At 38.9% G+C, this 15111-nt stretch overlaps 1 protein-coding gene across 3 annotated transcripts in view; it reads right to left on the bottom strand.

Annotated features, from left to right (window-relative positions):
- Nucleotides 1–15111, bottom strand: part of ZEB2 (zinc finger E-box binding homeobox 2) — a 125942-nt gene that overhangs the window by 2250 nt on the left and 108581 nt on the right. For all 3 annotated transcript variants that reach the window (XM_087819869.1, XM_087819868.1, XM_087819870.1), the window contains exons 5-9: nt 12854–13042; nt 11895–12109; nt 9165–9273; nt 6269–8238; nt 4728–4908 (exon numbers count right to left, since the gene is read on the bottom strand). In XM_087819869.1, coding sequence (XP_087675995.1) covers nt 4728–4908; nt 6269–8238; nt 9165–9273; nt 11895–12109; nt 12854–13042 — 2664 coding nt within the window. The remainder of the gene's footprint in view (nt 1–4727; nt 4909–6268; nt 8239–9164; nt 9274–11894; nt 12110–12853; nt 13043–15111) is intronic.

The following is a 15111-nucleotide window of genomic DNA, read 5'->3' as shown; positions in this document are numbered from 1 at the left end:
GGTGAGATATAATCTCAATTAGTAATCAAATACCTTTACTAATGGTATTGAATTGCCTCTGGGGCATGCTGCTATTTAGAAAATTGTGTAGGCTGCTACTGCTATTGCATTAATGGTCATTATCTTATGGGAATATCCAATATAAATATAGTGATGATTGATGTGATAAGGCAAATTCTTAGAGTAGGAAGAAGTTATTTACCTGTAAGAGAAGAAATTAGAAAGGTATTTGCTGGTGACTCTTCCTTGTATTGGAAATAAGGAAGATTCTTATGATCTACTTCTCATCTGTGCCTAATAGTCTGAAGAAAAAAGCAGAATTCAAACCACACCAGAACTACTCCTCTTGGAGAAGATGTTTTGAATGAGGCAAACTGGATAACATAGAAGAGAATTCCGATGGAATATCAAGAGACTGGAAAGACATTGGACAAGACCGCGGGAGGGGGAAGTTCACTTAGCAGGAAGCAGAAGTGTATTTAGGAAAAAGACAGGATTTGCCTTCCGGAAAACATGAAGTCGCTCTATACAAATGTGGTCTCTCTTGGGTGGTATTGACCTTAAAGGAAAGGATGCTATCAGAAGCAAGGATAGGACATTTCTGACAGAGGCGATTTTATTCACAGGGACGGGGTGGTACAGTGTTAAGTAGGGAAAATGGGTTCCGCGGTCTGACTTTTGGGTTTAAATCCACCTTGTATGACCAGCTATGCAATCTTAGGTCTGTTAACCTCTCTAAGGCCCGAAGTCCTTGTCAGGCCAAGGGTAATCATTTGGGGACCTAACTTGTGGACCGGGCGTAGCAGTAAAAGGGAAAACATAGGTAAGCAGAGTGTTTAGTGTAAGGATAGTACAGTGTAAGCACTCATTTAATGTTAGATCCTCTTATTTGCACTCATCAATGCATTTTCAATAATTTCCCACGTTGTAAGCAAGATGCATGTATCAGGAGCAGAATAAATGGAAGAAAGAAATCTGAATGGAGAGAAGAGAAATTGCAGGTGAAAAAGTTCTTGGAGCTGTAGTTGCTGCAGCACGTATTGGCAGAACTGTCCTACAACCTCCTTTAGGTACTAAGGTCTCATCAGGTCAGGAGCACAAAAAGGTCAACCAGATAGGTCACTTCATGGATTGGCTGTGTGAATAATTTTGAATGAAAATCACAGCTGATATGGCTCTTTCTTTTCCGAAGGAACAAAACACAAGAGTGTCCTTAGAATAAACACTGTCTAGGACAAGTTTCAAGGCCTATTAGAAATGCTTGGCGGATGTCCACTAATCTGCCTCCTATTACGTAGATACTCTATAGTTACAGGGAATTCATTTGATAGTAAACAATATGCTTACAATAAAAATATGTTAATCCTGCATTATGAACTGATAATCTGAAAGAAGAAAATGTTCAGTTATTATGCTACGCAAAGGACAGAATTTGGACGCGAGAGACCAGGGTGTTTTGACCTATATCTTGCTCTAAATCTCCAGAAGTTTCACTGCTAAGCACTTAGTAAATTCAATTTAAATAGGAGCTGACTTGGACATCCACCTCTTTTTAACTTGTTTGATTGGTTTACCTGATTCAAATCAAGACATCCCAGAATTAAATTTCCACACGAGTAAGATTCAGAAAGAACATACAAATTGACATGGAATGATCAAAACTTTTTTAGGGTAATTTTTTTCCTAATATTTGTGGTTCATGATTCACGTGATACCTAAGATGGCCACTGAAATTATAAATGGAAGGTTTGTGATATTAAAAATATTATCATATAACTAAGAAATAAAATTGACTAGTAATTTATTTACAGCTTCCACTTTATCTACTTAAAAGCAGAAACATTTTTATGACTTTTCTGAATAAGGTGGGTTTCAAAGCACTTACCCCAATGTCTCAAAAGAGAAAGTACTCCATAAATGTCAGATTTAAATTTTAGTGGAATACAAATGAGTTCTTAACAGTGTCTAACAGGGGTTTCAGATTTTTTATTTCACAGTACTTGTTTGTGGCAATTAATCCAATCGAAGTCAACATTTATGTATTTTTTTTTCTCTTTCTCAAGCCCATGTCCCAGAAAAAACAAGCAAGCAATACACCATTGATAAGGAAAATTAAGCATTGTATTGTTGGTGTCTGCCCATGAATAAGTTAAACAGGCTGAGGTAAAAGAGCACAGGATCCTAAGAATAAGCAGCTCACCATCTCCTTCTCAATTTTAACTATTTTACAGGTTAAATTGTGGACAGGTAAGAAACACTTTGTCAATGACACATTCATAATCAATATGTTATCAAATGATTATTCAACTTTATTTCCCAACCCTAGAATCAGTCAACCCAGAGACAGTTCTTACTTATAATTTTCATATTATTACATTCTCAAAGTATTACCGGTGCTTAATATAAACAAATAAAAGGCTTGTGGGGCCCAATTAGGGAAGGAAAACCGACAAAATTTCCACATATATCATGAAGATAGAAAAATTCATGAAGAACTTCACTTTGATGAAACCTAATACATTGACAGTAGTAACATCATGAGATGTTTGGTCAAGAGACCAAAAAGTTAACACACTGGAGACTTGACAAGCTGAGACGCCAACAGGCAGATAATTAATCACACGGTTAGAGAAACCATTGGATGGTTAGCATCTTGTTGCTAAGCCATGTTTCTAGGCAGCAGGTCTTCCCACATCTTAAAGGACCAGAACATTTTCTTTTTCTTTTATTATCATTTTAAAAAATATATATTTTTTATTGATTTTTAGAGAGAGAGGAAGGGACAGGGAGAGAGAGACAGAAACATCGATGTGAGAGAGAAACATTGACTGGCTGCCTCCTGCATGGCACCCACTGGGGATCAAGCCTGAAACTCGGCCATGTGCCCTGACTGGGAATTGAACCAGTGACCTTTTAGTGTATAGATCGATGCGCAACCACTTAGCTACACCAGCCGGGCTTATTTTTATTTTATAAAATACAATGTATTTTTCAAATTGATTATGCATATTTGTGTTTGTCAACTTTGAGGTCTCTCAACTATCTATATATCTATGAATTTATAGACTCCGTAATTTATTTTTAAAAAGATACTGACTGGATGTCAATATGTATGATAGCCCTCACTAAAATAAAAGTTTACACTCACCATGTAGTAAATGATAGAGTTTGCGTATGGTCATATAATAAAACCAATCAGAGAGGGAAAGATGCCTTCAGTGATGTGCCTATTGTAGCTGAATAATGAAATAAAAATATATTTGAGGTTGATTAAAATATTAAAGTAAATTTAGGAATGAAATTAGCTTTACTCTAAAAATACTTAAGTAGGTACTAAAGACAGTATATGATATCTATCAAAAAAGACAAATGTAGGAAAATTTTGGCATATGGAACTTTGAATTATATCACCCAAGTATAAAAACTGTTGGGATCTGCTATTCAAATTAGACTGTCATTAAAGTGTTCTTATCTGAACGTCTAAAATAACAGCTCAGGCAACTTCCCCCACTCTCAGGCGGCCTCCGGGCCCTGCGCTGCTTCCTGCGCTGCCCAGTGAAGACGAGGGAAGCTGGTGAGCATTAAGTGCTTCCCAAGGTAGTTTTCAGTCTTTGAAGGGGTGCCATGTATTTAGATAGTCAAAATATGACAGACAGTATTCCCATTCCTTCTTTTTTCTTTATCACTTTTCCCCAGAAAGCATTACTGTAAGGTTAATTTTTCCCCTCTATATTAAAATGTTTGATATTAGACTTTCTGGTTTAAAATGAGAGTTTTTCTATAATTTCCCCCTGCTGATATTTTGGTCGAAATCCCACAATCTTTCCTTTCCCATGTAGGGTCAGTACAGCGCGCCAAATTTCTAGTGGCGAAGAGATGGAGATGGGACAGGGACAGGGACAGGGAGGAGGCCCAGTCACTTTGCTGGCGGGAGTGGAGGGAGAAGGGCTCCGGAGGGACGCGGCGTCCCCGCACCGCGGAGCTGCAGGTCGGATCTTGGATCGTGGGAACTGATATTGCTTCACATTATGGTGCTTTACCTTTCTTTTAAAAAAATTAACCCACTGTCTCTCTACTCAAAAGGAAGAACTAGGCTGCCATTTTGTCAACTCTATCATTTTTCTGAATTGGAAATAAATTAATGAATTTAGAAAGTCTTATTTTAGTTTTCTAAATATAAGTAGTTTCAGTAGCTCATTTTGGCTTATTGCATTACTTGTCTTTTCTTTCACAGAACTAGCACTTATATTGTATTCAAAATATGGACAATTTATAAAAACCAAAGAGAATCGCCCCCCGAGTCTTGGCTTACTTAATTTTTGTAGGATGACATTAACATAGCATTTACTAAATTTTTTTGTTATTAAATTTTTACGTATATAGGTTCATCACAGCTTAAGTATTAGAAGATATTTTAATAACTTGCTTGAGTCATGCATGCCATTTCATCACCCTGGCCATGTAAATACTATTACCTTTGACATGATTTGTGAATTTGGTGTACAGATTAACTCAGAAGATAGAAAGACAAGCACACTCACAAACACGTAAACGATCCAATAAACAGGCAACAAAATGTCCTGCTGAGCTGGGCATAAGCTTTATTTCTTCCTTGTTGAAGGTATCAGCATATGCTACATCTTATGTTGCACAAGTGTACTCATTAAATATTATGAAATGTACAGCAGGCCAGGAAGCTCTAACTAGCTAGTCAAAGTCACTCATACCTGTGTGTTCGTATTTGTGTCGCAGAAGGGAACTGCTTTTCTGGAATGTCTTGTCACATAAGTCACACGCATACATGCCACTCTCTGTCTTCTTGATCTTCTTTCGAGACAGACAGGAGTCGGAGTCTGTCATGTCATCTAGGCCTGACATGTAGTCTTGTGCTCCATCAAGCAATTCTCCCTGTGATATAATCACACAGTTCAACACAATGTCTTCTCTTTGTATTTATACCAAACAACTTCGCACAGGCTGACATTTGGAGAACCTCACAGTGCCTGCTATTAATGGATCTAGTTATTTTTGTTAAAAAAAGTATGACTTTCCATAAACAATGCGTGAGGTCTCACATGTCAACAAAAATATAAACCCTCTCTGCCCTAAATGACAGAGATTGTTGTCTTTCAAGGATAGAAAATGGTTAATTCTGAGGGTGAGAAAAACATGACATTTTCTAAAATCTTTAATTTTCTTTGTATCAGGAAATATCCATGAGTGAAAATTCAACATCAGAATTTGTGTTTTCCAGTGTGCTTAACTTTAGAAATGATCTGTAGCTGCAGAAACCCCATTTTAATTGAATTTTATATTTAGGTACAAAATGTTATTATTATGCAATCTATTTAAATGTATGTCTACCAACCAAAGGCCTCGAGCTATATTTTTATATTTAATTTTCTAATTTGAAATAGGGAATATTAATAACACTTTTTATCAATGTTCTATCTATGTTAAAACAGCCTTCAGCATTGAGCAATAATGAATGTGGATCAGTAAATTATTAAATTTCTTGATATTTATTTTGTCTTGATCCAAAGGAGTGCAAACTTGCATGATAACATACATTTTTCCATTTGCTAGTCCACAGTTCAGTTTTCCTAGACTACGTTTGCACTAATTAATATTAGAGAAGATTAAATAGGCTTAAATACATTTACAAAGGGGGCAGATGTACTGTCAATTGGAATACGGGACAGCTGTTATGGAGGTGCACTGCTACTTATGTTCCTATTTTGCAAACAGGGATTATACTCCACAGTGTTGAAACATACCGGCTTTTGTATTTGGAAAACCACAAATTATTTATTAGTTTGAAATTACATAAAAAGTCATGTGGAATGTGCAAAATATTTTTTAAAATATTCTTCAAAGTACACTGTTCTCTATAAAACCAAGTGCATATCAAAGTTATACATGCAAATTGTGAACATCTGTAAAAGTATCATATCTGTGACTTATAAATGTTAACTTTTAGCACCAAATATTGTTATCAAAGTATAACTGTAAAAGCAGATTAATTTATCTAAACAGACCTCAAAAGTAAATATTAAGTTCTTTATCTTTTTAAGGCAGGTATGCTTAAATAGTACAGGGTTCCAAGGTTTCTTTTTCCATTTAATTCTCTAGGTTCAAGTTAAGACAAACTCTTCTATTTCTGAAATCATAGCACTTGTTTTTTTCCACTCACATTTTTCTCTTACATGCACATAAATGATATTATTTTCATCTCTTTTCATAGCAAAACGATATATCTCATCATTACCTGAAATCCTTGTTTCCGTTGGTACTTTCTCCTTTGCTGCATATCAGCAAAAGTAGCTGCTCCAGTTGGGTAGGTATAGGCCATATGTGGTAGGAAGCTCATCTGATCCAGTCCTGGGTATGGTCGAAGCCCAGGGATACTGGTCTGGACTGGTGGCATGAAAGTGGCAGGGGGAAATGCGCTTTGTGGAGGAAGAGCTGTGTATAAAGGTTTGGCACTAAATGGGTTCATGCCGAACACTGGGTTAGTGCTTTTGCTGTCCAGAGTATTTGAATTTGAAAACTCCTTCTTGATAAAAGTCAAGTTTAGAGGCTCATCTGAGTTTTCGGATGATGAAGAAACACTGTTATGGTCTAAATTTATGCTGCTAGCTTTTGTTTTGTTCTTTGTGGCTATAATACTTTTGGGTTCTTTCATTTGTTTTGGTAATGACAAGTCCAAAGGCTCAGCCTGGAGCTCCTCGGAAGAGAAGCTGTTTGGAGTGTAAGAACTACTGTGGGAGTTTTTAGAAGATGTGGAGGAAAGGTTTAAGGGAGAAGGAGTGTTACTCCTCGAGTGGTCCAATTTTTCAACTGGTTTAATACTGGGAAAATGGGAAGGTTTTGTCAGCCTGAGAGGAGGGTCACAATTCGTAACGCTGTTGTGGAGTTCTGCGATAGACGGCGATGTTATGGAGTCCATAGGTTTTGCGGGAGACCTGGGTAATAAAGCGTCCTTTGTGGGAGGGTTACTGTTGGGAGCTAACGGCTTGGAGTTCCTTTCCAGTGATGGTGACCTGGAATTTGAATACTGGTAGACTTTTCGTTGCTCAAACCATTCCTTCACAAATTCCTGAGGAAGGCCCACAGCAATGGAAATTTTCAGCAGTTCATCAGAGTTGGGCTCCATGTTCATAGCATAATATGCTTTGAGTACAGACATGTGGTCCTTGTATGGGTTGATGGGGCTTGTCATTCCTTTCTCAGAAAGTACAGTTGACAAGAGGAGGGCTTTATTATCAACAAAAACTCCGGCTTTGTTGGGGACTATGTTTTCATGAGGTTGCAGGACTGCCTTGATCTCTTCATTCATTTTACAAAGGTAACGTTCATGCTGATGCAGGGGGATGGGGCCAGGAAAACTTTCTTTACAGAACTGGCATGAAAATGGAGTGGATATGCTGTGGTTCTCAATCATTTTGTCATCGGTGACCAGATCTATTAAAGTACGTAGCTTCTCTTTCTTTATGTTACTGATCTGTCTCCTTGAGTCAGTAGTCAAGCTCTGGAGGCAAGCTTTGGCTTCGTTGACTTTTTCTAATGTATAGTCAATAATACTTTTAGTGGCACCATTATGACTCACTACTGGAAGACCTACAGGTGGCATATTAGGAGAGGTAACTCCTTGTTCCTCAGGTTGAGAGCATGGATCCTTCATGTGATAACCTTTCAACTTTGAAATTTCTTCAGCCTTGCAGTCCATTTTTTGCCTGGAAACCGTATTGTCCACAATCTGTAGAACCTTTTGTACCTCGCTTAAATTACTATTCATCGTGGGAAATCCAAGTAAAGGGGCTTCCATCCCTACACCTAAGTGCTGCATTGGACTCTGAGCAGACGGATGAACTCCTAAAGGGCTGGTGGCTCCAAGTGCACCGTTTATAAAGGGACTAGCGCCGCTGAACCCGTGTGTGGCCATAAGAACTTTATAGTCATTGAAATCTAGTGGTTCTGTTTTAATCTTAAGTAAGCCTGTTTGTTCAGACATACTAAGTGGTTTTCCATTCTCCAATTTGTTTCTTAACTGGGTAATGGCTGAGTTAGTAGGAGAAGAAGAAACAGAATTAGGGGAAGAACCCGTCTTGATATTATTTCTCATTCGGCCATTTACAGAGATTAAACCAATACATTTCTTGCTGCTGATGTGCGAACTGTAGGAACCGGAATGGGAGAAACGTTTCTTGCAGTTTGGGCACTCGTAAGGTTTTTCACCTGGAATGACAATTAAAGTTAACATTACATTTCTTTGATTGAGTAATGACTACAATTGTCTACTAAAACAAGATTCTGTAAAACCAAAGGAAAGGAACACAATGGGGTACCTTTACATTCTAGGTGCTTAGATTAGAATTATGTGGCCATAACTGTTTCTGGGCTTTATCTACCCTGGGAGGACATAATTCAAGATGTTAGCAATGGAAGGTGAGGGCTATCTATGCCTTTTGCAGCCAAGATCTCAAATCTTGTCTTGCCATCGGCAGCCTCCAGTTTAAACACAGTGCCAGATTAATGTGTGGTCAATAGCACAATAAAGATGTCACAGTATTTAAAGGGAAGTATAGTCATGGCTTTAATCAATTCTGTGGAGATTCCATTGATTCTACCAGTCCAACTAGTCCTTTGAGTAGCATCCAATTTGGTAATAAAATGCTTGGCAGAACTATCAAAATAGTTATAAAAGAGAAATCTCGGTGCTAGGATATTGTTCTGCAATATACAGCTCTCAGGAATCAAGGAACATGTATCGTAAAAAGCTCTTTTCCAAAACTCTTCAATTTTTTCTTTCATAGTTAGGAACCAAAAATGAACATCTTTCAGAATTTGACATCTGAGTTTCTTCATGTAAAAAATACTTAATTTGTAGAAGGGCAAAAAGGAGCTTCTAGGTGATGTGGTAAATCAAAGCATTTGCGATTTTTAGGAACTATAAGCAGCATTCCTCCTCTTGCTTACTACCAAGACCATGCTACTGGTGGTAATATAAGTCTCAAGAAGACAAAGCAGGAACACAGAGTTTATAAAATAAATGGGCAGTTCCAAAAAGCTACAAACAAGACTGTGTACATTTTAAGTGGTCTTTTAAAACTCTCTTAATGAAACAAAATGCAAATATGAGCACCAGCTCCTCTGCTACTCACCACTGTGAATTCGCAGGTGTTCTTTCAGATGGTGTTTATATTTGAAGGCCTTGCCGCACTCTGTGCATTTGAACTTGCGATTACCTGCTCCTTGGGTCAGCATTTGGTGCTGTAAAAGGAGAAAGACTGACATCAGTTTTGTGCAGGAGGAACAAAGGAAATTTGTTACAAATATTTTTTAAAGGGCTCTTTTTTTCCAGACAGGCCAAAAGGTTTGAGTGCATGTTTATTTATTTGCCCAGTCTTTCAGAGTTGCAATAAAAGTGATAATGTTGGCAATAAAATTGGAACAAATTAAAAAAAAAAAAGTGCTTTCACATGCGCATCCAGCACTTGCTTTAGGATTATCTCTGTAGTGTCTCTTCCAACATGTTTCTTTGAGCCTTTTGAGATGCGAAAGCATAATTGTGAAGATGTTTGTAGGTCTCTGTTTACTGCAAATTCTAAAATCTGAAGATTCCCTGTTGGAATGCAACTGTTTTGCCAAGAAAAAAAAAAATATTATCCTGAAAATTCTACATAGTCCCTCCAATAACTCCTCACACAAATAACTAATTTTATCACATGTTCTGCATCGGGGTAAAAGTATATCTTATACTGAAGCAATACCAAATCTGAAGAAGAAAGAAAAAACCTCACAGAAACAAACAAAAAAACCCTCCTTCACTATAAATATTTCATTACATGATAGGCATGTTTAAATGTCCCCGTCACTGTGTCAGTAACAAGTGTGAACCCTCTTTTTCCTGAGGTGCTGCGTATCAGATTTGAGTCACTGTCAAATGTAAGAGACAACATCTTGGGCTCTAGCTGCGTGAGCAGTTTTATCACAGGCCAGTAGGAAAGACTTCAACGACTTTTCATTTTTCTTTTTAGTAGTGTGCTAGGGAGTAGGGACGAAAAAAAAAGAAAAAAAAAAGTTTGCTGAAAAGACAAGTTAAAAGCAGCGAAGATATAATCAAACACAGCTGACCTTTTTGAACAAGGGAATAAAAAGCACTGTGACTTCGAATTCTGAAGAAAAAAAAATAATACAGTCATCCACTCTGGATGCTCAAGGTAGGAGGTCAGCCTTTTTCAAGCAGCAGTGACACAAAAGCCTTTTGCAAAAAGACAGCACAGAAAGGGTATGACAACTGCTAGGGTGTGCTGAATCTTCCCACATTCCTAGTGAGACAGATGGTGTTACATGGGACACAGGGAGGTTTGTTCAAACAGCAGCAACCTTCAAAGATCAAGCGGAGCCCAGCCCGCCGAGCGCCATTGAGGGACCAGCGCTCATATGTTGCTGAGTTGCATAAACAAACAGCAACAGCTGCTTTGTCTCCCCCCACAGCCCTCAGAGGACTACTATAAACTTTAGTTGTGCCACTGTTAATATGATACAATCATTTTAATTTACTAATTGTAAATGCCATGAGCAAATGAGGGGACTTTTCAACACCAAAGCTACCATTCATAATGCGCCAACACAATCACACTTCTGCATGTGAAATTTAAAGCAGTTATGCTAGATAAATATCTAGGCACTTTTTTTTCTCTCCTAGAGTTTTTGTGCACATAAGCAAGGGGAGATAAACTGTTACATAAGTGTAACTATGCAAGCACAGTTTTTGTAGCTGAACTTCGAAAAACATTCAGGTAAGGAGCCCAATCAGATATAAACGGAATGATTTACAGGGACTGTTCTCTTAAAATGGTAAAATTCCACAATATAGTATCATCCCCATTGCTTGATTGTGTTTGCTGAGTCTCATTTTCCTTAGTCAAAGAAAATAAAGCTCATCAGAAAAAAAAATTAAGAATTTGGTACATTATCCTGTTTAATAGTTTTTAAAACAGATATGGTGGCAAAGCTTATGTAGGGGGATTCCAGCTCTGGAGGGCCAGTTGTTGGGACTTAAGACACACCATTTCTGTTACATCTGAACACATCATATCAGTGTGCAGTCAATTCTCCCACGAGGACAGAAAAAGCAGCTTTGCTAAACATGTAAGAGACACTGTGAATCAGTCCTATTTAATCATTTTAAGGATTTAAGAAGTTTTGCTTACCTGTCCAAGGTAGAGTTTTTATTTTTAACACAAGTAAGCCAAAAGAGGCAGAGTATAACATTCAGCAACAAATATGTATGTCAAAAGGGATCATTTTAAATGTATATCCAACATTTTTAGTAGTAATCTAGTTTATTTTCAATATACGCACATATATTATATGCTTTTAAGAATTTTCCTTAAAGCACTTAATTAGATTTCATAAACTAGTAACAGCTTGTAAAAATACTCTAAGTAATTGAAAGTGTTCTATGACAAGTGAAAGAAATACACATTTCTTTTACTATGACTTAGATCCTATATGGAAAAAATTCCCAAGTAAAACTGGGTGAAAAATGGAATTAAAATTGCCGAGATGTTTAATAATGTATAATTAAAATGCTACCATTTCATTCACTTTTTGTGGAACATAAAAATGAAACTAAAGTCAAGTTAAAGTGCAAATAAAATTTCTAAATTAGAAATTAACACACTCATTCGATCGTGAACATAAGACTATTAAATCATATTAGAAGAGACCATCAAAAAATCATTTAGACCTCAATTAAAGCTATTACCATTAAAAGATCTGCATCTTCAAAATGCCATGAAAAATTAATAATGATTGCCAATCAAAGCAATATCGCTCCTCTAAGGGGTTATTATAGAAAGAAATCACTTAGAGCCACCCCCCACCTGGTCGGTCCCCGGCTTGTGCGTCACCATGTGCCGCTCGAGCTGGGTGCGGTAGGCGAACGTGTAGCTGCACAGCGGGCAGGCGAAGTTCTCCTCGTTCTTCTCGTGGCGGTACTTGATGTGCTCCTTCAGGGACGTCAGGCGCTTGTAGCCCCGGTCGCAGTAGGGGCAGGTCAGCAGTTGGGCAAAAGCATCTGGAGTTCCAGGTGGCAGGTCTGTAGCGCAGAGGCGAGAGGGAGAGAAGCGGGCCAAAAGGTCAGTAAATCAATGGCAGCTAATGGGCTGGCTGCCCGGGATGGCACGACAGGAATCAGGAATCGCTGCAGCCCGCGCCACCCGAGTGCCATCGGCGCGCCCGGCCCCGCGCGCGCGGGCCCCGCGCACACGGCGCGCAAGCTGCTCGGGACGGCGCGCACGGCGCTGGGAAATTAATTAATTACTTAAGCTTTGGGGGGGGGGGGGGCAGTGTAAACAGCTGATAGACGAGGAGCGTCTCTGTAGGTGACTGACAGTTCCTAGCAAACCTTGAGTCACACATGACTCAGGCTTTCAGTGGGAAGGAGCGTGTCAGGTGTTCCTCGCGCGTAAAGAACAAAAAAGGTTAGGGTCAGAATTCCTAAACTTTTGTTTTTCTTCTTCTGCCCCCCCCCCCCCGCCGCCCCTCCACCCTTTCAAAAGTGAAATATTTCGGAAAGCTAGGAATCAATTTAGATATTTTTATCTCTGAGAAATAGGCTCTAATTGTTCTTGTTCTTTATTGGATGTACAAATGACACAAATTTGCTGACAAAAAAATTTCACAATACCCTAAAATTACAGTTCTAATCTTTGCTCATGAAATTCCATGCCTCTGCAGCTGTTCTTCAAATTTTAAGGTAAACACCCAGGCATGTAGTGCATTTGTAATTGTAACAGCTGCAGAGGTCAGCGCAGTGGCTAAAAATGAATTACAGCCTCACCATTTTCTTCCTGCCCGTTGGCCTCGGGCGTGCCCAGGCGAGACAGCTCCTCGGGGGCCTCGGGGTAGATGATGGCCGTGTCGCTGCGCTGAAGGTACTCCTCGATGCTCACGGCGTGGACGTCGCGCTCCTCCAGTTTCCTTTTGGCAAAGTATTCCTCAAAGTCTGCTGTGCAATTGGCGTTCTTAACTGAAATCATAAAAGGAGAAGAAATGTCTTTTCAGGGCCTTCCTCCCAGGGGCCCGGGTCTGCTTACATCGTTGCTAGTAAGGCACGTTAACTTGCAAAAAGGCTACAGACACCCAGCTTGTTTGTAAGAAATGTTGCAGGCGATGGGTTATTGGTTAAATGTGTATTCTTATAATACATGCAGAAAAAGAAGGCTTTACGTGAAACAGACACATTTTATTTTCTTCTTTCAGGGATGCTGGTCCACATAACTCACAAACGATGTTTAGGGAAATTTTTTAGAAAAACAACTACATTCTATAAGATTCACAAGCGTGAGAGATCGTATGAGCTCAGAGCTACTTTAATGGTTTGTATAAAATGTCCTTCTCTTTTAATAAAGGTATATTTAACTTTTTATTGTCCACTAAACTTAACGTCCCTGACCACAGATACATCCTGTTGCTAAATATAAGCGTTTAACCTTCCACTCTGAGTATCTCGGAGGACCAGGACTGCACACTCTGAGACAGATGCGAAAGGACAGATATTCCTAGAGAGATGATACTGTGACTTTGTTTAAAAAATCATGGAAAGTGGCAGTTTATCTTTTCCTATAATTTCAACATGTAGCTCAGCACTTTAAAGCTGCTGAAAATAAAATTAAGCTCACGACTGATAGAAATAAAATAAAAGGTAACAGATTGAGTTAAGGAAACGGCTATATGGCTGTGTGAGTTTGATATTATTTTTAAATTTTGTAATTATGACTCTATTCCCATGAAATGAATAATAGTTGTAAATCAATTTTAGCAACTTGTGTGACAAGACTGTGTATATTTGAAACCTTTAGATATGTTTCTGAAATAATTTGTGGCTTGAGTATCCTAAATAAAAAATTTTATGCATAAGACAGGGTTGGGAGAGCGGCTGTTACATTATCTCTGCTATAAGTAGGTGAAAAAAAGTCCTTTGCTTTGTACGATTAACGGTGGAGCGCTACCTTCATGGTCTCTGAGAGCAGTTGAGCTTGAGAACACTTCTCTTCGCCTCACCTTCTCTGCACTGAAAGATATCACACCGTACTTGCTATACTAATTCTCCTTGGCAATTTGTGGGGTCCATTTTTATTTTTATTTTTGGCTTTCACTATTATGAACTGGTGGATTACAGATGAGAATAGAAATTGGAACCTTCCATGAATTCAACAAGTATTTACTGAATGCCTGGTATGTGACAGTCATCGTGTCTTGTTTTGATAAGCAAAAATCAGATCCAGCTTCATCCCAGGAAGCCACGAGAGCGGTCAATACAAGTGATATCATCTCAAAAATGAACATAACATCCATTACAAACTCAAATAAGCATTATGAAAGGAAGTTGTATGGTGGCATGAAAGAAGTAAGAAGGGGGCCTGATGGGGTCTGAAAGCTTTCACTGAAAATGCCTGAAGTTTAACTCAGAATTTGAGGCAGAGCGGTGGCGACTGGAAGGACAGGGAGCATTTCAGATCTGAAAGGACAGTGCTGGAGCGCAGAGTCAAAGAGGAGCAGCATGAAGTTGGGGTGAAGAGGCAGGCAGGCACCAGACCACGCACCGGGGGACAGCCCTGCTAAGGATTTGGGCTTTACCGAAGAGAAAAAGGAAGCCATCGAAGGGTCTTAAGCAAGGAGGGTGACGGGATGAAATTATGGAGTATCTGCATTTTTAAATGACAAATCCGGGTACAGTGTGACAGGAATTGCAGGAATAGCTGATTCTGGGAAACCAGTTAGGAATCTCTTGCCATGGGCCAGGCAAAAGATGAAGGTTGAGAAACTGATGATAGAGGCTACAAGAGAAGTGGCTAGATTTGAGAGACACTTCAGAAGTAAAATCACTAGTCGTGGGGAAAAATTCGGTGTGCCAAAGAGGGTGAGGCTAAGGGCCTCGGGTTTTTCAGATTTGATGAATGGTAGGTGACATTCACCAAAGCAGGGACCGCTGGAATGCTAGAAAGACTTGAAACTGTAAGCCAGTGCACTGGATCAAATAAAAGAGAACTGGGGAGCATTACACTTCGTAGACTATTAAACTAAGCGCTAACAATC

The sequence above is a fragment of the Miniopterus natalensis genome, chromosome 8 (genome assembly GCF_054644295.1).
Source record: "Miniopterus natalensis isolate mMinNat1 chromosome 8, mMinNat1.hap1, whole genome shotgun sequence".
Lineage (NCBI taxonomy): Eukaryota > Metazoa > Chordata > Mammalia > Chiroptera > Miniopteridae > Miniopterus > Miniopterus natalensis.
The sequence above is the reverse complement of the archived record's forward strand: the minus strand, read 5'-3'. Positions and strand labels throughout refer to the sequence as shown.